The sequence below is a fragment of the Paramacrobiotus metropolitanus genome, unplaced genomic scaffold, assembly GCF_019649055.1.
Source record: "Paramacrobiotus metropolitanus isolate TYO unplaced genomic scaffold, Prichtersi_v1.0 Parri_scaffold0000005, whole genome shotgun sequence".
NCBI lineage: Eukaryota > Metazoa > Tardigrada > Eutardigrada > Parachela > Macrobiotidae > Paramacrobiotus > Paramacrobiotus metropolitanus.
In genome coordinates, this window is record NW_026570225.1 from 1,250,444 (window position 1) to 1,273,856 (window position 23,413).

Below are 23,413 nucleotides of genomic sequence, written 5' to 3' on the forward strand. Positions count from 1 at the left end.
TAGCAGTGTTGGCTCGCCTGACACCGCCCAGGGTGACAACTATCGTCGCGGCCTGTGAACTGAAATTTTTTGTCTCTCCGTCATTTTTAAAAACGTTGTTGATTGTTGAATCATAAATTGTGGCAGTACGTAGTTTTTATGGTGGAACCCAATAATAGTTAATAACAGACAACAGTTGGTATGTACTTGACACTCTGCTGTTATTTGCAGTTAATTTTATCTTTGCGATTTGAGATTTTTAAATGTTTTGACAAATCTGCAGGATGTTGGTTTGACTAGATATTTCTACTTTCTACTACGCGTTCGCACCCCAGAACGGACCAACCGAAGTGTATGCACCGTGCAGTATTAGCGTGCTGTTTTTTTGTGATATAACATATTACTGCCAAAACTACCAAGTTACCAAACTTGAATATGGAACAGTGGAATTCGTTACTTTTCATTGGTATTCGTTGCAGGTTTTTTTAGAAGAGTGTTATTCCGGCTACGTGGCGATTATGGAAAGTGGCTCGAATAAACGCAGGGTAACTTTTGTGTACTCTCACGAATTCACGACAACAAGGTTAAGGCAGGCTCACGCGTTTACATGTTTCAGCGCGAAGCTGAAGGCTTTTTGCCAGACGAGGTATCCCTTTCCTCGGAAATTCAAAAAGGATGTTTGGACGCGATGAAGGGTACATCCGGTACAATGTGTGGTGAGTCTGGCCAGGAAGCGACTTGTAATGGAGAACGCACGAAAAACCTTCCTCCAACGAAAATGGACACAAGCGAGGATAAAGAGCCTGCCATTATAACCGAAAGTGTAGACGATGCATCTTGCGAAAGAGCCCTTGCAGATGGAACCGAATGCTCACAGTCTTTTCAGTTTAGCAACCAACCGACGCTGGAGAACATGTGAGTTGATAACTCAAACAAGAATTAATACTTTTTAATTAACGATTCTTCAAATCACAATAAGTTTGGAATAATCAATAACGAAACTTTCTACCCAACTCGGGCTTGACAAAAAAAATCACGATTGCAGTCGGTTTCAACACGACGCGTTTGTGGCGGAACGCGGATGGAATCAGTTCCATACGGTAAGATTGTAAGAAATTGTTTTACCTTGACCTTGTTAAACTGCTCAGCGTGCATAGGTAGGCTTTAATTGTTGCTCGTTTTCAGCCACGCAATCTCTTGCTGGCCTTGGTGGGTGAAGTGGGCGAGGTAGCTGAACTGTTCCAGTGGAAAGGTGAATGTCAGGCTGGTCTTCCGGATTGGGATGCTAAGGAAAAAGAGCGTTTGGGTGAAGAATTGGCAGACGTGATGATTTATCTCGTGCGACTGGCTGATAAGTGTAATATAGATCTGCCAAAGGTTACGGAACGGAAAATGGAGCTGAATGCCAAAAAATATCCGGCTGATTTGGTTTATGGATCTAGCAAGAAATATACGGAGTATCAGTCAAAAAACCAATATTGACCCAATGGTTTTTTTCTTGTCAAAATCATTACTGGACGACTGTTCATTAAAATGCCAGGCTTCTCTGGGTTACTTTTTAGTCGATATGTACATACGTTCACTACTTCTGAACACAAAATTGTCACAAATGAGACACCTTAGTAATAAGTTAGTATAAACTGCGTTTCTTTGTTGTGTTTACCAATTTTATCGATTTCTGGGATTTATTGCCTTGATAAATTGTTATTCCGGCGAGCTGTTTCTGAGTTTTCGGAATATCTATATTTAAGATAAAACCTGTATAAATAGTGTATATCACAAACTGTAGTTTTAACATACTGTACAGTAGTTTGCTATTTTAACTTTCAAGTAAGTTGTCGTTGAAGTGCTGTTTAGTGTTACAATGGAGAAGTGCATTGCACACTTAAAGTACTTAGGAAGCAGCGTGGACTATTACAGAAAGGACCTCTTAGTCTAGAATGGAATCATTTTTTGTAGGAAGTCTAGAACCGTTTTTTGTGGGAAGCTAGTAGTAGGTAGTACTAGCTACTCAAGCCACCACAATTTAACACCTGCTGCATAATGCGTGCAAATACCGTATACGGTAGCCGGCGGCGTTAGCCGCACAATGACAAACGGCACTGGTGAAGAACGCGTCTGCTACAATTCATAATCCACCATTGGGAGGCAGTCAGCTAATCGAGCTGTGAGCAGTTTTGGTCGTACCGTTTTTTTGGGACTGCTTGCTCATCGTCGCACATAGGTAGATCTGCAATAGGAGTGGCGAGTGATTACAAAGTTCCTTTAATTTTTTTAGAATAATAGAAATATTAACGGAATTGTTTTATTGGAGAACATTTCCCAGTTAGTGCTTCTCATATAATCTCGTATTTGGTTCCTGTGTTTTCATTGAGGAGCTCTTTGAATTCAAAAATCGTGTCAGAATGGCGATGCACGTACCTTCAGCGCCGGGTTTCGCGCAGATGCTCACAGAAGGAACCCGATTTTACTCCGGTGTGGATGAAACAGTGCAGCGGAGTATTGAAGCATGTCGCTTATTGACGCGTATTATCAGTACTTCGTATGGACCTAAAGGTAAGTTGGTCTAATGTGGCGAACCCGCCGTTAACAATAGTATGCCAGTGGCGCAATAAAATTTTGTATAATAATTAGAATCCATTGTAATCGAAATGACAGTATTTGAATCGCACTTCGTAAATTACTGCCTTACACTGCTGTTGCTGCTGTTATATGACGCTAGATACTTACAAGTCTTTCGCGTGGGATATGTTGTAGGGTTGAACAAAATGGTGGTGACACATCTGGGAAAAATGTTCATTACGAACGACGCAGCGACAATTGTCAAAGAACTCGAGGTTCGCTGTTCATGGCTTGGTTTGTTCATGGCTTCTTTTGTTGCATTGCCGTTGTCATGTAGAATGAGCACCCCGGTGTGAAGTTGGTGATTATGGCCTCTGAAATGCAAGAAAAGGAAATCGGCGATGCCACCAACTTTACTCTGATATTTGCGGGAGCGCTGTTGGATCAAGCGGAAGAGCTTCTTCGTATGGTAGGTTCTTTTAACCAAGTGTTAATGCAGATTTGAAAACAGCATACAAATAAAACAATACATACAAGTAAAAACTGGGTCCTCATCTTCAGCTTCCGTTACGTATGTAAGTTGTTGTGTGACTTTATTTTTCATACTATCAGACTAAACAGTTTCACTGGCCTACCCATATGTCTCCGATAATAATAAGTGTGGCTACTGTAGTTGAATAGTAATATGCAGTGATGATTTCGAGATTTATTTTTTAGGGAATTTCGGTCGCAGATATTACGGATGGGTACGAGCTAGCTTTAAAGAAAGCCTTGGAATTGTTAGAGAGTACGACTTGCGTTTGCCTTATTATCGACTCACCACTTGTTAGCTTGCGTTTGGTTGTAGCGATCGTTTGCGGAACTGTAACGGATTTCCGCGATCAAAACCAAATAAGTCGCGCCATTAAAGCTTCCATCACCAGCAAGCAGTATGGAAACGAAGATTTTTTGACCAAATTGATCAGCACTGCCTGCAGTACGTTGATAGTTTTTTGCGCTGTATTCCAGTCCCAATTGATGATGGTACATATGTGAAACTCTGCTCTAGTTTCCTTAATGCCGGAAAAAGGCAAATCATTCAATGTGGATCGTGTCCGCACCATTAAACTCTTGGGTTCTGGTTTGCTCTCCTCATCAGTGATGAATGGAATGGTTTTTAAACGTGAAACCGAAGGCGACATCAACAAAGCAGAGAACGCCAAGGTCGTGGTTTATGCTTGTGCCGTCGACATCAATCAGACGGAGACCAAGGGAACGGTTCTTATTAAAACAGCCAATGAATTATTGAACTACACTAAAGACGAGGAAGACTTGCTCGAAAAGGTATTACAAATTGCCGCTCGGTTGTAGGAATTATTTTGTGATACAATTGGATTGGTGCTCATGGTCAGTTATTTTGGCTTGATTTGCAGCAAATCAAAGCGATTGCTGATACGGGAGCAAAAGTTGTCGTTTCCGGAGGGAAAGTGGGTGATTTGGCGCTGCACTTCTTGAACAAGTACAAACTCATGGCTGTCCGCCTCACGTCCAAGTTCGACATCCGGCGTGTGGCTAATTCTGTTGGTGCGATCGCCCTCACGAACCTGATCCCTCCGACAGCCGATGACATGGGACATTGCGATAAAGTGTATCTGGACGAGATCGGTGATACATCGGTGGTAGTGTTCCAGCAGGAAAAAAAAGAGGGCTCTATTTCCACCATCATATTGCGCGGAGCCACGGATAACTCAATGGACGATGTGGAGCGAGCGATTGATGATGGAGTTAATAACTTTAAAGTCTTAACTAAGGTAGGCAGAACTTATTGGCAGTTATTTTTAGCTCTAAATATACGTTGAATGACTGATTTTGTGTAAACCTCAGAATGTTAATTTTGGTACGTTTCGTATCTTTAAAGGATGAGCGTCTTCTTCCTGGCGCCGGAGCTACCGAAGTGGAGCTTTCTCGGCTTTTGACGCAGTTTGCGGATGTAAGGAAAGTTGTCGGTATGGTCTGAAGTTTATCTCATTTTTTGGCCGATTCTTGTAGACGCGTTCCGGTTTGGAGCAGTACGCTGTGAAGAAATTCGCCCAGGCCTTAGAAGTGTTTCCCAAAATTTTGGCGGAAAATGCTGGCGTGAAAGCCATGGAAATTTTAGCGAAACTCCATGCCGCCCATCAAGAAGGTCTGAAGAATGTTGGATTTAATATTGAGGTACATTTTCTGTCTATCGGGTCTATACTGTTAAACGTCAAATTAAATTCAAACTGATTTCCATATATTTCCAGTACGCAGATACAAAGTAAGTAATCTAACATCCACAAAAGAAACATTACATTACGAATTTTTCTGTCTGGATTCTGGATACACTAAGTTACCTACATGTATTGGACTGACTCTGTTATATAACCACTGCATGTGATTCATACGGTCGGGTTGGCTTGAAAAGGGTGCGAATACTCGTGCCAAAGTAGTAGCTCTTGCTGGCCTGAGTATTACGCCATTTGGGTGTAGTGTTTAGTTTCACTTGCATTTTTTGCTTCCTAGGAGGATGGTGAAGCCATAATTGACGCCGAAAAAGCTGGAATATTTGATCTGTTTCTTACTAAGAGTTCAGCAATGAGGCTAGCGGTGGGAGCAACTAATACCCTGCTGAAAGTGAACAAGATTGTTATGGCGAAACCAGCCGGGGGACCCAAGCCACCCAAGACCGGTCCTCAAGATGCTGATGATGAATAAATGACAATATGTTCGTTACAGCAAGGTAGTTCTCGTTCGTGTAATCTTTTTTTACCTTTAACTAGTTCCGGCTTTAGTGTTTTATTGTTGTTTGCGTTAAGTGCAGCAATGATTTGTTTTCCACTTACGGGTTTTGTATACGTGAACTTTATTACAATATATGTTTCCTCTTCGTTAATATAAGAAAAGAATTTACCGCTACCAGTACATGCAGTTGTTATCAGTTTTGTTCAACGGCAGAGAAAGCCCTTCCGGCAGGACGCAGGGCTTACTGCTGTAGGCAATTCGCCGTTGTTTAATATCGTTTATGTGCAGTATCTTTGGTTTTCGATTATGTGAGTCGTTTATACCCGCGGCTACTTACTGCTTTGCTCTTTTTGACGGGAGACCCATAGATTGGTATAGTACCTCCATCATTGCGAATTGGGAGGTTAATCCTGAGAGATTTAATTGTTGTTGACAATAATCAGGATGGCACTTCTTCGACAAATTGCTAGACACGAAGAAAAGAAACACTTGAAGCAGTTTTACGCTTCCACTTTGTCACCGCCATTTATGCGCGAATATTTGGCGAAATGCGATGCCGTGTACGAAAGGAACGGTACTGGAACTTATCTACGGCCACCATCAACGCTAACTGACCACAAAATATGGCTAAATTTGACTATCTGCGGAATTTTACTGGCGGTCAGTATTGAATTATTGAATAGAATGTTCTTTCCTCTCGCATCTTCTGCGGCGCGATTTCGCGATCGACTGTTTTGTTTTAGATCGCCATTGCGTTGTTTGCAATACTGCGAAAGAAAATGTTCAATCAAGGTGTTGACAGGCCGCTGTCCGCTGCTTATAAAACGGTGAATCCAACAAGAAATCAGTAAGAGCAGGTCTTCGCAACTGACCTTAGCAGCCGCCTGGTTTGTGAATTTTGTTGTCTACAGCTGGAAAACTGTTATCTATGGGGAGAGAACGTTCGAGTCGATAGCTGAAGAAGCGACGAACTGGCATTGGTACACAGGGTTAAGAAACGGCTTGTCCGAATCGTAAGCTCAAAAGAAGAACAGTCAGACGTGAAACAATTCTGTTTCTGTGGTCAGTTAACGTATCTCAAGAGTTGCTACTTGTAGAGATTACGAACTGTTGACCAGAGGTGGACCGGCTGCATTAGCTTATGTGCGCTTCCAGCGCGTCTTGCTGTGGTATGCGGTTGTGATCTGCCTCATAGCGTTAATAATTATTCTGCCGGTCAATCTTGCCGGCGATTTATTTCTGGATATTCTGGGGCGGACTTCTTTGGTCAATTTACCTCCATCGTAAGTCAAGTAATTCTGCTTATGATAGTTGTTGCGGAAGCTAAGTTCATGTCAAATGTATACTTCTATGGACGCTGCTTTCAGCTTACGCTTTCGGAATGTGATGGAAGAGCATAAAATCACGTGGTTGACCACAAATTTTGTATTCTTCTTTTCATTTTTCTAGGTCCAGTTCCTTGTGGATTCACGTGTTGTTTTCCTTGGCCCTTATTCCCATTGGGCTGCTGGCGATGTATGATTATGGATCAGAATCACAAAGAAATCCCAGCCGAAATACGGTAAATCTGTCAACAGCTAACATATATACGAGTACTCATAACAACAATATCGGATATCCGGCAACTTGCCGGCGGCAGTTAATGGAAGCTGGACGATAATTATTAGTACTGGTATCATACTACGCTAGTAGCGTTCGCCCTTGCAAAAACGACCACTGGGTACTGTAGTTGCAGTTTTTTTCTCTAATCGCAGTTCAGTTAAATTTTACGCAGTCATTTTTAAGCGGATCCAGCTTTGGTTAGGTAGATCATTCGTTTCGGTGCAGATATTGAACTTGACCAATTATAATACTTTGCACCGGATTGCAACTTTTGCAGTCACTGTTTTTTCTTTCTTACAATTAGTATTCCAATACTCTGATGTTTGGTGGACTTCCTGCTGATCGAGCGAATAAGCAGATCCTACGGGAGTATTTCCGGTAATGCGTATATATTTGTAATATAGAAGCCATTTTTAAAAAAAAACGTTTATGAAAGTTATTATCTCCATCCTTGAGCAATATAAGTACTAACTGTTGTATTATAACATAGTTCGTCTGATATATATAGCAGAGAAATCCTCACTTCTCCATTGGTGTTTAGCTCTTCTTAGAATTAATCAGTGACTTATAAACATCGCTTCGTACATTTCAGAGAGGCTCATCCTGATGCTGATGTTGCTAACATAGAACTAACCTACGATGTTGGCTATTTGGTTTATCTGGACAAGAAGCTGTAAGAAACGTTTTAGCGCAAGTCCTTCGCACCTAATTTGATTTGCTTATTTGTTTTCGGTTTAGAAAAGAGACGAACGATGCCTTGGAATATTGTGCATCTTTACCGGATCACTCTCGTCGTGTTATTGTCGAAGCCGGAGCATGCAGTTGTTGTGGCTGCTGTCTTTGTTGTTCTGATAAAGTACGTGCGTCCATACCTACCAAGTTTGCGGGAAAAAGGTCACCTGCTTAGATAGGTAGAAAATTACTATAATCATGGCGAAACTGTTGATTATTGCTGCAGACTGATGGGATCGATTACTACACTACGCGGCGCATGCAGTTAGCCAAGGAGCTGCACGGAGAATTAGAGCGATGGAAAAAGGTCAATCCAGTTTTCTTCGTTACGTTCGCCAATGAACACCAGGCAAAACAGTAACTACAAAATGGTTGATATTGTTTTGCCGTAGCATTTATTATAAATTGGTGTGTGTTTGGAGGGTGAAACGTGATTATTCAAGCCGCTGTTGCGATTGCCATCAGCGTCCAAAAACAAGGCATTCGCGTGAACTGAAGACAAGTAGCTGGACTGCGTATGCCGCACCTCATCCAGCGAGCGTGTACTGGTAAATATCGTGCATCCTCGGATCACCTCTAATCATCTCTGCATCTCGGTCTTGATCACAAATATTTTCAGGGAAAATCTTAGTTCTGATGGTTGTGGATGGTATGCACGAGCAATCGCAGTCAATTTGATTTTAATTGGATTAATTGTGGCGTTGGCATTTTTCATCGTTATGCTGGCATCCAAGGCATTGCCGGCTGTCAATAATCTGATCGAAAAAGTAAGTGAAACATTTGATAAACACAAGTCAAAAACCATTTTGCTATAATTTCAGAGCCCAAAAGGGCTTTGTGAAATATTACCGGCGCTTATTTTGTGGCTGATTTTGGAAACTGGACCTTGGTTGGTGTCCCGGAGTGTCAAAGTTATTGGTTATTGGTCTAGGTGCGTTAACAGTTATGGCCTGTCTAATATTTACAGGTCGCATTTAAGGCGTGTGCTTTACCAAAATTTAGGGTTTAATGACTTTTCTGCTTTCCCAGATCAAATGAAATCGTGGCGGAAATTCGCTATGTGTTCGCAGCATTAGTGCTAGCTGTGCTCCTCATGCCTTCTTTCGGGTTGCTGATGTATGCCCACTTGGGCTAGCTTTATCTTTATACTTAGAAGGTATTCTGAATTCAAAAATGTTTCTGGATTTTAGCCTCTCAAATGATCACCACCTCAAACCGGAAGCCACAGCTCCGCGACTTGAGTACGTTGAGACAGTATCGCGAATTGTGTTTTCGTCTATATCAAGGAATTTCGGTTGCGTACAATGTCAGTTATTGCTACAGCAATAACTGTCGTTAACGTGCGATCGGAAGTTTACCGTGTTGCTATGCAGAACTTCCGATGGACGTGGCATATTAAGCTTAATTATATAAGTTGATATGTATTTTATTTAATTTCGGAATAGTTTGAAAAGAATTTGCCGTCGAAAGCGAAAAAACCCGCCCTCCACACCCTTCTATTTCTATCACACTGTTTATCGTTTATCATCATATTGTCTATGGTTTATCATTTATCCGGTTTGTCAATAAAGGGGTCTGGTCACGGACGGTTACACAAGCGGTAGACTGACCAGCTTGGCCCTTCAGTTGCCAAGTTCGGACATCGGTCTGCACTTTACCACCTCTGCTGAGCAACCCCATTTACGGCAAACTGTTCTGGTCTGAAGATCGCGAAACGTTAATTCTTTATAAAGTATGCAGTAATTTTGCAAAAGATACGATGATTAAATTGCAGATGCACGTATCTTCCGGATAACGGCGCTGTGTACATTCATTTCCTGATATTCTTCGCCTTCCTGTCAACTGCTTTTTCCTTATTTCGGCCACGCGTTGTGTTAAGCTTCCTTTGGCGTATCTGGAAAGCACGTTCAGATGCGGAGGCAGCTATGGCAGGAAAGGTCACCTACATTCTTTTGGCTGGAGATTTTTGCAGTTCGTGTCTGAGTTACAGTAATTGTTTCGCAGGTGGATACGTATTTTCCCTATGGAGAAGAATATCCACAGTACCTCGCAGTGTTCGCAGTGACAGTGGCGTATTCCTTTTTAAGCCCTCTTATTACAGTGTTTGGTAATGTAATTGTATTTCTGGGTGTACTTCTAGTTGATGAATTTGTTTCGAAAATTTGTATTTGCAGGTGTAGGCGCTTTGTTGCTGAAATACATGCTAGATCAGTATATGCTTTGCCATATTTACAAACGCTCACCGGCACCGACAGCGGCTCATTCCGTCGCGGTAATTCAGTTTTTTGGAATTCTTTTGCTGCAGCTTCTTCTTATCTCCGCTGTATTTATTCTCCGAAATGGTACGCACTGACTTAACGTTTTGGAATCAGCGCTGATGTTGTAATTTTTGACTGCCCATTACCTAGGTCTCGATGCCTGCGCCGTAGTATTGCTGGCAGCCTTTGTCTTGTACTCCATCTTTTGTGTCTGCATGTCTGTGCTTGGCGGATGGAAACATCATTCTTTTCTGGAGGTAATTGTTCAGTTTAGGCTTAATCGTTTCAGTAGCCCTCCCGTTAATGTGATGCTATTTTCTTGACAGTTCGATGATATCGACGGGAACGATGCAACAGATCACTCTCTCAATGAAGCTGCCCTCAAGAACGACTTCGTCCAGCCCATTCTACGCCACCATCAGTATTACCGAACACTTTTACAACGTACTGCTAGAGACACATAATTATCCCATCTTATAAATTGTTGAATTCTGCTTTACACTTTGTTTAAAGGAGCGATAGACAATAAATTTAGGAAAAAATGTTTCTGTAGTTATTGCAAAATATTGATGTTGCTCCATAATTTGTATTAGTACTTTGTACTTAAGAAACTGTTGTCGTTTTGTTCCGAATAGCCAGCTAATTAATGGTGCCTTTATTGTATGATTGTCCTTTGGTGGAAAAATGCTTATTATAAGGATAATGTGATAATGGAATGGCCTAAAAGTTTGTTAAAAATAATGCAAAATTTTTAAAATTAATTATCGGTATGTGGTCAACCAGGAAAAGGGGAATCGTGCACGGCGGTACGTATGAAATTTTTTGCGCACGATTGCCGGTCGATGGATTAGTTACTTGATGCATTTGCAGATTGTGATGTTTATCTCGCTTTTCTTCATCTGCGATTAAGAGATGCTACCATCTGCCGCCGCTTTACGATGTCGTTATTCTAATTCTAAAAATACTATAACTTTTAAGTTTGCGTCTTCTGATGCCGCTTGCCAATATATGGAATATACAGAATTGTCTGCACCGAAAGCTTATTGAAACTGATTTTAATTATAATTTATACGCATGAACTTTGCTTTGTGCATCGTTCGAGAAATTCTGACTCAGATAACGATGAAATACCCTGGCAAAAATAAGTAAGTTGGATCTTTCCGGCTTTTCATGCCGACGCGTTCAGTCTGTAAAGGTGAAATGTCTGATTAAAGAAAGCCCAAACCCGTAGGGGTTGCCCACTGCGCACTTCGTTTATAAGTTCTTACTTTCTACAAGGTATCTTCACTTAACAAAAAGCAAGCAAGGTAAGTGAAGATACCTTGCTTTTTAGTTCCTACTTTTTGCTACTCAAGTTGCTAGTTGCTACTATAGAGCGATAAAATTTTGATTAAGATTAAGCAAGTTAAAAGTGTATACGAATTCTATATGATTGTGCCGGATCTCTGGATTTCTGCAACTTCTGACAACGCACTCACGGTCCAGGTGTACGGCATGGTTTCTTGATTCAGATTAATGATCACTTTGATCAGTGATCACTTGAGAACCACGATGTTGACGCAGTGGTTGAACGAAGCCAAGTTGGATCTGTTTGGTTCTGCGATGGTGCGGAATGCAACAACAGAGCTTAATGCTGTATTATGTTATCAGGTTGATTCGTCGGATCTCTTCATTTGGCTAATTGATAGCAACCACATTTCCCACGTCCGTTTCTCAGAACAGAGTCTGAAGGAAGAATGCAGAAATTTGAAGGTTACTCCCGTGGAACTCCTCAAAGCGCTTCGGTAAGAATTGTAAAGCGGTGAGTAATAAGCCATCGCCGCGTCTTTACTACAAAAATTACCAAACTAAGGCAAACTTACATATATTATGAATTTATGGATAAGCGGTAATTATCGTATAAGACGGGAAAAGCCATCTGGAATAGTTTTCTATTTAAAAATCGAATCTTTTGAAAACCACTTGACATAGTTATTGACTGTACTTTTTCATTCATGAGTAATAACAGTTCTTGCTTTGATTTTCCACTGTGTCGTTCGCCTAGATATCTGAATTTGACTTCCTGTTTTAAATAACTTTTAATCATGAACCATGGTCAGGAAACTTCCGTTGTGAAATTGGCAGCAACAACCATGACCAAGCTTATAAGCAGTTTAATATCAGCTGGTTTCAGTTACAGTAGAAATAATTTTTTTAACGCTCAGATTTTTATTATTTTAATTCTATCATTTCATTTTATATAATTATTTTTTAATTATTTCTGTCATTTTTATTGTTGTTGTGTTTACCTGCGCATAATATCGGAGCGTGAACTGGCTATTGCCGACTAAAGGAACTTCTTGAAAACTAAAATATTAATTTGGATTTCTAGTGGTGACTTACGTAATTAAAATTAAAAATAGTGACTCTGCACCTCTTTTTTTTGGGCATTATCGCTTGTTATACGTACATCGTTACATGTACTGTACTATAACTATAAGTAGCTACTAGGAAGTGTGAGTACTCAGTAGCAGTCCGTACTCCCAGTCAGCCTATCCCTAGAACGTATTGTTAGTGATACGATGTAGAAACTGGAACTACTAATGGTAAGCTCCTTTACCGTTGCCCTTTGCAGTTTTGTAATCGTGACACCATCGTTTTGTAATCGTTTCTTGTGGCTTCAAACACCAAACATTCAATGTCAAGCCTTTTTTGCACATCATTAAAGGCTGTGTTTTTTTCTCAAAGGGAAAGTGTTTCGTCCAAATCAGCCACTTTCACCAAATCCCCCACCAGTGTGGTTGTATCTTTCTCCAGTAGCCAAACGGGTAGGATTCCGCTGGAGTTATCGCCCAAAGAACCGAAAGCCGATTTGGTGCGGGATTTGTTGCTTGCGTTCGGGCGGTCATATTCCGATGTCAAACAGGAACTGGATTCTGCCAAGAGCACAATGGAGGAATCAGCTGCACGGGTGTTTACCCAGTCCGCGATGTTGGATACTGAACACCGCGCTCCCAAGAAGAAAGCAAAGACCGAGCCGGGAATGAGTGTGGTGAACCCGCGGTCTAGAATTGTCAAACCTGCCCGTGGTGTTGTTTATAGTGATGAGGAGGAGGAAGATTAATGGTTCGCTAGGGGCAAGCGGATGGTATAGCCTGGTTTTTTACCTTTTGGGAAGTTTACAATTTTGCATCTACGGCGCTTTTTCGTCCAGCATGCACTACCAGGCGATTGACCTTAAAATTCGCACATTTTGCACCATACAGCACTTATACTCTACACCATAATATATATCGATATTAGTTCATAGTAACTTGTTAGTTAACTTGTGACACAAATTCTTGGTTCTGAGAAATATTTCAAAGCCGATATTAAACTTTGTAATTTTTTATGAAGAAACAATGGCCTATGAATCATAGCCTATGATCGGAATTTGCAGGATTAAATAATTGGATTAGATGGAAACTGGAAAATCTTTCATATTGTTTTTAGAGCTGTTTGGACTGATGTTTGGGTTTGCTAGATATGTAGATATATTGCTAGATGTAATTGATCGTTTCGATGTACTGTATTACTACGGTATTACAATTACTCTGTTAATTAAAATTATTTTAGAGCGAGAATTAAGAGCTAAACGGACAGAGTGCATTGCGGTTTTCAGAATTCAGATGCGCATGAACTTGTGAAAGCACTTACCAAGACATTGCGAATAGCCAAAAGAATCACTAAAGGCAGTCTAAACTCTAAAGCACTGCTACAGCGATATTGCAATACAGAAATTTCCGTGTGGTATTTTTCCTGTTCAGACAAAGAATTACGGCATGCATGTCATTGTAAACGTACTGTACGGTACCTTTTGATTTTATTGTTACCAACTACCAGTTTATACCGTGCGTGCGGAAGTTTGGTACGAGGAGTACATACGACACAGCACGCGTTATCGTTTCTGGTTGAACATACAGCCCGATTTCCAAAAGTACAGAGTATGCTGCGACAACAAAACGGTTTCTTAATGTTTTCAATAAGAAAGCTTGCCGGTTTGTTAGAACTGTTAAACCATGAAACTGACTATGATAAAACTGCATTATCCATGATGAGTAGGAGCGATGAGATGGCCCTTATGTCACATAGCGCAGAATGCTTAATTTTACTAAATAAATAAAAAATAGTTCATGTACTACAGTAGCGTATCCGCAAAAGTGTTAATGGAAGTGGCATGGAGTTTTTGAATTTAAGTTACTTTTAGTAGGCATGCAGCAATAACTCACGGTAATAATTTACGGTAGCAATTTATGGTTAGGGTAATAATTTAGGGTTCTTATTAGGCATGCAATAATAACTTGCGGCAGCAATACTTAATTTTATGAAATGCGGAAAATTAGTTTGACATCTATTTTATTCAGCAATATTCTATGTAACACGTAACTTATGTGTATTCGTTAATTTTTAATACAGTAATTAGCTCTAATTAGCGTAAAGTAAAATTATGATGTGATGGGCTAATTTAAAATCGCTACTAGCAGGCCGCGCGAACTTTATAAATGAAGGTTAGTGTAAGGGTAGAAAGAAGCATAATATGAAAGTACAAATACTGTACTCTATTATTATTATTATTATTATTATATTATTATTATTACGGCACAAGGGCAGACAACCCCAAAGTCTGCTCGAACAAAAACCATTTGAGCGCTAATAAATACTTAAGACAGATATAAAAAATTTAACCGGGAAACGGAAATTTAGGAAGCCTACTGGGTGTCACATTCACGGGATAAACGGTTCCACGAGTTTGTGTGAAACCGAAACGTTGTCCCTTATGGTTAGTGTGGCAGTGTCTAGCGAACTAAAACCAAACTAGCCAGTATGGCCTCAGTAACCGTTCCAAGAACCGTTTGCCCGGAAAATCTCGCGTGGGATTTTCCTTGTGAAATTACGCGTATATCTGGGCGCGGATGCGACAGACTGTATCTGTACGATATGCAGGTTGTCTGACGTAAGAATTGCACTGTGTACAGTAAGTACTTTATTTTGAAGGTGCAGCGGCACTGCAGTCGCATGTAAGTACTATTGAAATAATTAATACAGTACGTACTGTACATACATACTGTACTTTGTTTTGAAACACCGCTGTATGTAAACTGTAAACTGTCTATTATAAAGTACGGTGCTATGTAGTACAGTATAACCACGATACTTAATGGTAAGATTCAGCCGTCAAAACATAAACGATGTGCCTCTATGAAATTTTCGTTTTTAAGTAAGTAAGTTCGCAACAACATTTCGCAAATTTTTTCACCATTTTTGCTGTTTTTGCATAAATCTTCCGGTGCGCTTTGCTTTCTTACGAACTGATGTTTTCTACTCTTATACGAGCACTGAAACTCAAACTTCCTATCCTAATTCGAGCCGAAGTTGGAAAATGTCTTCGTATCTGCAGTCACTATATTTTATTTCATTTTTGTACTTTTGGCTTTCTCGAATTTAATTATTTGCTCCATTACAATTTTTATTTTATTTTTGTGTTATCGAGCAAATATTAAGAACACAGAATTTCCAAGTTCGCCTCCCGCGGACATTCCTAGTAGGGATATAGGTTGATCCGAAATCACCGTTTTACGACTTAAACCAGAGCGAAGCTGAATTCGGATAGTTATACGCTGCGTGTTCACGAAAAATCTACTGGATGAATCATTCATACCTTTCAGTGTTAAATAATAATGGGATTATCTGTTGTGAACGGCCAAACCGGGTGAGGAAACGAAAGCGCTGATTTATTATTTTTGATCACATTATGTGTTAATATACTTTATCCTTTTTTATGGATAATGTTATTACGCATAACACGGAAACTAGGGAGCAGTGCGGATGTTTTGAAATTTCAAAAAAATAGTTGTACAGTACATTAATACATAAGTAAGTTTTCAGTATTTCACCCTAATTAGGGTGAAGGATAAGAATAGTATAGTATTCTTGCCCTTAGTCGTTGTTATAAATATTAGGAACGCGCTCCGTTGTTGTAAAATATTTTTGCTGACACGGGGAAGCTTCATTTTAACCCCAAAGAAATAATTTATAAATTATGATACCTACGGTCTGTGGAACAATCTAACAATAACTAATAAGTGAAATTGTTATTTAATATATTGAAGATATTCGCATTTAGTTTCTGACAACATCGTAAACTAATCATGTTTCATAGGTACTGTGTTATATCTGTAGGAGCAAATTTGCGACATTGCTCGTATCGAGTCGTATGTAAAACCGCACTATAACAAGTCATATCTATATACAGTAATATAGATATACAGAGTTTATAAATATAGTATATAGATATGTAGTTCTGTGTATTATCTATATAAATATAAATGTTAAGTATTTATATTATGGATGTGGTAAAGATATATTGTACCTTTGTTACTATGTATCTATATATAGATGTTCCATCTGAATCTCGTTTTCAACATAGCTCTGTGATTGCATTTATTGGAAATACCGTACTGGTGCTGAATTATTAACTTCATCCTTCCCGATATCAAACAATCGCTTTTTTTCTTAATCAAGTTCTAGTATGAATTATACTTGTTTACATACACTGTCATACAGTAATATTTACTGTACATGTAATCACTGTCATAATTCTGATTCTGCTTCCACGTACTGTAGTACAAGAACTGTGGTATTGTGCATGCACTTTGAGACAGTTTTCGTTGTAGGTAAATATAAAAATATGCAGATGCTGGCTCATTATAGTTCTTGTCAATTTTGCAAATAAGGCCTTCAGGTTATTATAAATGCTGCCATGTTGTAGTAATTATAAATAATAATTATAAGATTTTACCGCCTCACAAAAGCAATGTCAGCTACACCGGCTTAAAATTAGCAATCATTTTCATGGCTTAAAATTAGCAATCCCGTGAGCAAATTACAGGGAGTATGGTCAGTATTCACGAATCACGAAACATGACTATAATATTGCTTAAAGTTAAAAGTTCTATGAGACAATTTCGTGCAAACTGATACAATCAATACAAGTTTCTTCAAAATCCTTTGTGTTGCGATACGCGTCCCCCCTACCGTCAGAATTGTGGATCGAATTCTTATTTGCAATTATAGTCCCCTATATTATTATAGTCATATGTGCACGCTTTCGAACTATTGGTAATTTTGGCAGAATACTTTGTTCCTCGTGATTTTTCATTTGGTAAAATTCGTGTGCTGTCCCATTTCAGAGCTCGTCTTTTTTCCAGGGCTAATAACGCCGTCAGCGAAAACCGCAACCAGCAGCCGGGAGCGAGTTGCCTGCGAAGCGTCGGTACAAGCCATACGATATCACTTAGACGGCCCACCAGTGCCGTATTTGATTGGGTGCGTAAGCGGTGTTGTACTAGCGTAGTAGGCGTAGCGCGCTACGTCATACGTGGGCATTTTCCGTCTGTCTAAGCGGTAACTGCCGATTGTTGCCATTCTTAACTAGAAAGCAGACAACGAGTGTGAGAAAATGGGAAGCTTCGGCCGAGCGTAGCCCTAGCTGTACTGTGTGCGGTGGCTCATTATCAATCAATATTATAAAAAAGATGTAATTTAATTACTATTACATGATTTTTTCATAAAAATGAGGAAAATTTATGATTTTGGGGGATTTGGATTTGTGACCTTGAAATCCATGTACAGCTAGCGCTGATGTGTGAACGTTGCCGTATTCTGCCGTACTTATTCATCGGTTTACCACTGAATCGAAACTCCTTGTAGTGTAGTTACCGCTAAGTGGCTCGTAGCGCCGAACGGAGAATCTTACGAGATGCTGCTATTGGGTGATCCATTTATGCTGTCATGACGGTATAATATTATTATGATATGATCTATATGATTTGCTTTCATTTTCGGGATTCTGCTTATGTGGAGTGGTTGCGCTAAAATCAAGCGTAATCGAAATGTATCCTTATCGAATAAGTTCACAGTATTATTGCTATGGTACGAGTCCGTACGACTTTGTTTCATGGTGGATTTCTATTGTGTGTCGTTCTTGTTCCACGAAAGAAATGCGTACTGTTCCAGAACGATCGGGCCCAACATTTCACGGACTACCGAGAGCCTCCAAGAGAAGAACGAACCAGACGCAAACCAGCTGTGCCTGGACTACAAGACAGTCCACCGGATGTTATGGATCTTGGAGAACATCGTGAGCGTAGGGCTTGGGTCGTTAATGAGTTGTAAGTTATGACTTTTGCGGACGTTCGCAGCTTCACAGCAGTCATTACTCAGTCCCTGAGGCCTGAATATCAGTTTGTGAGCCTGTGTGCTAAGTTATTATTATCGCTTTTTTAGAGTTTAATCTTAATACGTAATAACGATGCCCATCTTTGCACTTTTCGGACTTTTGTTGAGTTTTCGTGGCGCTACAGCCTACAGCTGCACAACTGACAACTTCCCCAACTGACAGCTTCCCCATTTTGGCGTTATAAACTTATAATGCCGTTATTAATAAAATTAATTGAAATATCACGGCACTTTTATTGCTGTCGATTGCTTGTTGTTGATGTTATGAAAGTCTCAGTCAATGACTAAATTTCAGAAATTAATATTATGGTTGTGTCGGTGGGGAGCATTTAAATACTTCCTTTAATAGTAAGTTTTTGCATTAAGTACAATAAAATAATTTAACTTAACATAATTGTAGATATTGGGCCTACATTAGTAACATTGCTTTACTGGTTCAATACTCGTACTGTACTTCTGTCTCTGAGTCTCTGTGGCTGGTTATAGTGACGTCACTTCGTTCTACAAATCGTGATTCGTGAGTGGTCCTTATGTAGGGTAAAATGTTCCGCTTGTGCCAGCGATGTAACAAAAAGTTTATCCTTTTTCAGAGAGAAAATTTTTCGAACATACGGAAATCCACTGCGTAAAGGAAGCCAAGAAATTGAAAGCCGATTGTACGACAAGTCTCGCAATCAGGTACGTAGACACTAGGCCCGGAGAGATCTAAATACCGTTCTCTCAGTTGGCATTTCGCTGCCCTCTTCTGCAGGATGAATATTTGGCCTTGGCTGATAAATTGCTTCACCATATGCGAGACTTAGCAAGTAAGTGATTTCTAGTTTTCCCAAATTCATTAATTAGGAGCATTTCTTGTTGGGTGCAGAACTTGTTTATCAGTTTATTAGAAACGTTACAGAAAAGCTTTACCCTTCGTCACTTACGCGAAAGGGGTTTGACTCCTCAGTTATTCCTTCGAATTTTAATCGTATGTTAAATTGTTCTGTGTAGATCAAAGGGGAACGCAGCCTCAAAGCCGCAGCGAATCCCTGGAGGATCTCCGCTCTATAACGAGTCCAAGCGGAAGTAGTCCAACGAGCCCTTCTCATCGCTCTTCACCCGGTTTCACCCCGAATCCGCATCGAAACAGAAGGGACAGTGGATCGCAGCCCATGCGATCAGAAGACAGTGATTTGCCCACCCATCCAGTTGCAATGGGTTGGTCCTCCCTCTCATCCGAACCACCATTCCCACCTTCTGTGGGAATGGGCAGTGCTAGCGAATTGATACAACGCTATGATATCAATTATGGATCCATTCGTCTCCCAGCGCCAAATAAGCGCGCTTTTATGATGGGGCCGCAAAGGACGACCTACCAGGCGCGTTTTGGCCCGCCACATTCGCGCGCTTCCGCGTCTGCTCCAGCACTCGGTAGTCGTCACGGATCGTATGCACATAGTGATGATCTGCCAGAGATCTTGACGCGGTTGATCCGCAGTGACGATGAAGGCGACGGCGAAAGTGGGGGACTGAGCTCGGATACGTACGAGACATCATTCAAGTTCTTAGTGCCCCGAAATGCTGTGATAAAGCAGATTACCATCCATTTAAAGTGTGTCAGATGAGACCCTGTTGGAGGATTAAGAAGCGGCACAGATGGTATTGTCGCCTTGTGCCTGATGTTCTTTTCTCGTGTTGACTGGGATGGTAACTAAATTGTACGGTTTTCCTGCTGCGTTTTTTAATTATGTACATAGGGTTGTAAAAACTAGGCTGGGAAACAGAAATTCTATGTTTGAGGATCTTCCGTCGACAAAATGTTTTGTTTGTGATTTGTTTTCTTCGGGATTTGTTTCTCTGTCGTTTAGTTGGTTGCGTGCAGCAGATCTTATCGAAGTACAGTATTAATTTCTTGTTTGGGACTGCTGTAGGTGTCCTGATACTGTAACATAACAATTAATAGTGACTTCGATACATTAATGCCTTACGGTTCGAATCTTCGATACTACAGAGTACAGATTATTATCGCCGTACTACAGTGCTAAGCACTGTAACAGAATTCAAGAAGCTTTTCCGTCGTTTTTTTACCGATTTATTTGAAGGGTTACTGAAGCTCTGTAAAACCGATGGTGCGGGCGCCGGCCGAAGGGGCCTCCGATCCCGGTGCACTGTTCGATATTGCGGGATTTCTAAGCAGCCGCGATCGATCGTATGCGAAGTTTAACGACCACATAATTGATTCATAATTGCATACACAACAATTTATACGCTCTGTTGAGGAACGCAGTATTGTCTCGGATCGTGAAGCCAGCTATATAATAGTATGGCGTTTTTGGATACAATCATGTGTTCAGCGTGTGGAAAACGGAAATATTAGAGGCAAAGATAAATTGAAAATGAAAGTACGGTAAATTGAAACTGTCGAATTTTCCTTCTGACGTGCTGGCATTGTATTGATAATCTTTAATAGAATATCAGACTCAATATTACTAGCAATTTAATGATACTTCTTATGTATCACCCTATCAGGTCATTTCAAATGTATTAATACCGTAGCGGCCCGTACTTACTGACTACGGGTAGTTATATGAATACTGATTATCTGTGCCAGGACTTCGGCCCCTGTCCTTTGAGGCAAAGGATCTCGGCTTCTACTTCACCAATTTTGTTGCTTTAAAGTACATCAAAATTCTCTAGGCGTAGCGGTGGATCCAAGATTGTTGGCTTTTTGCCAAAATCGTTTGTCCAGGTCCAGTGGTCAATCACCAACTTGTTACCATGGACGCGATAAGATATGCACACTGTTTTAACACAACTTGATCCAGAACGGTAGAAATATCTGACCTGCTACTTAACAATAAGTACGAGTACAGTACAAAGTAAAAATTCATGTAACTTAACACGTTAGTCATCATCACGTTAGTGATCATTGCAAGTTATGTACGACTCGTACTGTATGTACAAGCAAACAGTCCGTGTTTCGATTAACTTATGTAAAGTGTCAATAGATTCATATATCCTTACGTCCTTATTTTTTGGAAATTATCTCCTAAATCAAGATTGATTTTTTCAGTAAGTTGATAATTTTATAAAATAAGGCATCGCACAAACGTTCCTACCTTTATCTTTTAAAAAATCTTAAGTTTTGGAGAAGGTTTAAAAACATTTTTAAAAGCTGTAGTACTTAAGGATTGTTAGTACTTAAAGGTTGTTAGTTTTGGAAATTATCTCCTAAATCAGCATTGATTTTTTCAGTAAGTTGTTAATTTTATAAAATAGAGCATCCCATAAACGTTCCTACCTTCATCTTTAAAAAAATTTCAAGTTTTGGAGAAGGTTCAAATTTTTTTTGAAAGTTGTAGTACTTAAGGGTTGTCAGTACAGACAGTACTTAATGTTGTTGTACTTAAATGTGGCAGTGTAGTAGTGAGTACTTAAAATTAATGTTGTTAGTACTTTAATGTAATACTACGTAAGTTGTAGTACTTAAATGCTGTTAGCTTTTAGAGAACTCGCAACTTAGCAACCTAAACAATTGCTAAAATTGCCAATTACATCAAACATAATTTTATTTTTTTAATTCTTGAAATCTTTAATACGTACGTTCTTAAATCCGTTCGATTACCTCAAAATAAATACAAATTCTTCAAAGTCGGCTTTAAAGCGTTTTCAATTCAAGAATTTCTAAATATTTCGACTCGGCCCCGCGCAGCGGGGCCGTTACCTCTACATATTTTTAGCCTCCAGAGTTTCTAAATTTTAAAATATCTAGAAATCTGAATATCTCACGGTCTAAGTGTCTAATTTATAGGAGTATCTAATTCCTTAATATCTAAGAGCCGGCCCGCGGCCCGTTTACTGTATTCACCAACGTAGCGGCTCTGTGGTACTGGTGGTAGCTTGGGCATTCACAAACCTACGTTACTTTGTAATACTGGTAGCAGCTTTGGTAGTCATTAACCTAAAATAAATATGTATTTAATTTATCGACCGAAGCGAAGCGAAGGTCCTCTGTGTGCAAGAAAACGGGACTTTCTGTAACGTCGGTCACGCACACAGAAATTATTGCGCAATCGTGGCTACCCAGAATAACTTAAGGTGACCACTCCCTTAACTACCTTCACCTACCTTTCACTCCGTACATTGCCTTTCGCCCGGTACGTTGAAAAGACAAGCGGCAACCTTCACCTACCTTTCACTCCGTACATTGCCTTTCGCCCGGTACGTTGAAAAGACAAGCGGCAACTTCTAGTACAGGAGAAACCTGCGAAACTGGTCGAAACTTCGTTCAAAAATGAAAACGGCAATGCCAACTTTTCAAGCCCTGTGCGAAGAAAAACCGGCATCCGGGAGCCGAGAGTTACTTACGTACAACTGGTGATAATGCGTGAACTTACGCGGCAATGGCAGCTGTTAACGAAAACGGCAGGTCCGGAAATATCGTTAACGTGAAGAAATTTAAAACAATAAAAGGTCGCGAACGCAGACAAAGGTAGTGCCGAATGGTAGTGTACGAAGTAGAAGATAAGGAAAGGTAGTGTACGGAGTGGTTACCATAGTTCATATACGTTAAAAACTTATTACGTATGCACTGTAATATAAGTATTTTCTCTAACGTTCTTCTATCCAGAAATTTATAACACAAAGTAACATAGAAGTGCAGTACTTTACGCATATATAATACATCCCGTCTCGCCGCGCACTTTAACCTATTAACCCCGGGGACAAGAAGGAGTGGGAATAGCCACCTGAAAATTATGTCTGTAATAGTGATGTCTGAATAGTGATCAAAATCACCCCCCACGGCATCTTCGTCTATCGCTGAAACCAACGTTTTATTAACATTCGCAAAATTCTAAGACTTTTGAGGGTATGTTGTAAATATATGTTTTGAGGAAATTCTCGAGATTCATAAAGGTTACTCTGACACAAGGATTTTGGTGAACGCAGTGAACCAACAACCGAACCACCTGAACCAGTAAACCACTTTGAAGGACAGATCGAGTTGACTTAGATCATCGAGGTTTAAGGTCATCGAAAGGTCACTGGACATAGTTATAAGCAGAAAACGGTCACGTGACGACCGAAACCATGGTACAGAAAGGTCACATGACCAAAATTCTTCGTTTTTCAGAATCAGCTAGAAAAACTGAATAAAACTGTCTATAAACAATTTGGTAACATAGTTTTTTCATCAGGTTCACTTCGAGGCCACGCCCACAATCCGTTGAACTTCAATACCGTTACCGTAATGTGTTATCACAGTGAAACTGGATACAACTGGAAAAAGTATCGAAAAG

General features: G+C 40.1%; 5 protein-coding genes across 11 annotated transcripts; all 5 read left to right on the forward strand.

The window, feature by feature from the left end:
• The first annotated feature begins 111 nt into the window (after positions 1–111).
• LOC129581293 (dCTP pyrophosphatase 1-like) lies at positions 112–1,695 on the forward strand. 2 transcript variants are annotated; one of them, XM_055472279.1, is made up of 6 exons: positions 115–178; positions 263–333; positions 460–524; positions 596–894; positions 1,025–1,079; positions 1,165–1,695. In XM_055472279.1, the coding sequence occupies exons 3-6, from the start codon at positions 498–500 to the stop codon at positions 1,459–1,461; spliced, it is 678 nt and encodes a 225-aa protein (XP_055328254.1). In that variant the 5' UTR covers positions 115–178; positions 263–333; positions 460–497; the 3' UTR covers positions 1,462–1,695. The 2 variants fall into 2 exon arrangements, with proteins under 2 accessions (XP_055328253.1, XP_055328254.1); XM_055472278.1 differs by having other exon boundaries at positions 112–331; positions 459–524.
• A 495-nt stretch (positions 1,696–2,190) lies between these two features.
• LOC129580947 (T-complex protein 1 subunit theta-like) lies at positions 2,191–5,466 on the forward strand. The gene is made up of 10 exons (XM_055471719.1): positions 2,191–2,535; positions 2,737–2,816; positions 2,879–3,010; positions 3,259–3,328; positions 3,389–3,517; positions 3,590–3,864; positions 3,954–4,331; positions 4,439–4,510; positions 4,570–4,734; positions 5,068–5,466. The coding sequence occupies exons 1-10, from the start codon at positions 2,385–2,387 to the stop codon at positions 5,257–5,259; spliced, it is 1,644 nt and encodes a 547-aa protein (XP_055327694.1). The 5' UTR covers positions 2,191–2,384; the 3' UTR covers positions 5,260–5,466.
• A 125-nt stretch (positions 5,467–5,591) lies between these two features.
• On the forward strand, positions 5,592–11,030 carry LOC129580946 (CSC1-like protein 1). 2 transcript variants are annotated; one of them, XR_008689406.1, is made up of 20 exons: positions 5,592–5,946; positions 6,030–6,133; positions 6,198–6,299; positions 6,384–6,569; positions 6,736–6,847; positions 7,193–7,266; positions 7,481–7,561; positions 7,627–7,744; positions 7,847–7,977; positions 8,043–8,168; positions 8,240–8,387; positions 8,442–8,551; positions 8,650–8,736; positions 8,811–8,861; positions 9,395–9,557; positions 9,625–9,727; positions 9,795–9,962; positions 10,029–10,135; positions 10,205–10,684; positions 10,749–11,030. XR_008689406.1 is itself a non-coding variant. In XM_055471718.1 (19 exons), exons 1-19 carry the CDS (start codon positions 5,731–5,733, stop codon positions 10,340–10,342), a joined length of 2,325 nt encoding a protein of 774 aa, XP_055327693.1. In that variant the 5' UTR covers positions 5,592–5,730; the 3' UTR covers positions 10,343–11,030. The 2 variants fall into 2 exon arrangements, 1 of the variants encoding a protein (XP_055327693.1); XM_055471718.1 differs by having other exon boundaries at positions 10,205–11,030.
• A 146-nt stretch (positions 11,031–11,176) lies between these two features.
• On the forward strand, positions 11,177–13,136 carry LOC129580949 (uncharacterized). The gene is made up of 2 exons (XM_055471720.1): positions 11,177–11,662; positions 12,606–13,136. The coding sequence occupies exons 1-2, from the start codon at positions 11,394–11,396 to the stop codon at positions 12,979–12,981; spliced, it is 645 nt and encodes a 214-aa protein (XP_055327695.1). The 5' UTR covers positions 11,177–11,393; the 3' UTR covers positions 12,982–13,136.
• A 1,931-nt stretch (positions 13,137–15,067) lies between these two features.
• Positions 15,068–20,100, forward strand: LOC129580873 (uncharacterized). 5 transcript variants are annotated; one of them, XM_055471596.1, is made up of 6 exons: positions 15,068–15,606; positions 17,087–17,222; positions 17,913–18,067; positions 18,725–18,812; positions 18,886–18,940; positions 19,125–20,100. In XM_055471596.1, the coding sequence occupies exons 1-6, from the start codon at positions 15,575–15,577 to the stop codon at positions 19,736–19,738; spliced, it is 1,080 nt and encodes a 359-aa protein (XP_055327571.1). In that variant the 5' UTR covers positions 15,068–15,574; the 3' UTR covers positions 19,739–20,100. The 5 variants fall into 5 exon arrangements, with proteins under 5 accessions (XP_055327571.1, XP_055327572.1, XP_055327575.1 ...); XM_055471597.1 differs by having other exon boundaries at positions 17,105–17,222; XM_055471600.1 differs by having other exon boundaries at positions 15,087–15,114; positions 17,105–17,222.
• The last annotated feature ends 3,313 nt before the right edge of the window (positions 20,101–23,413 follow it).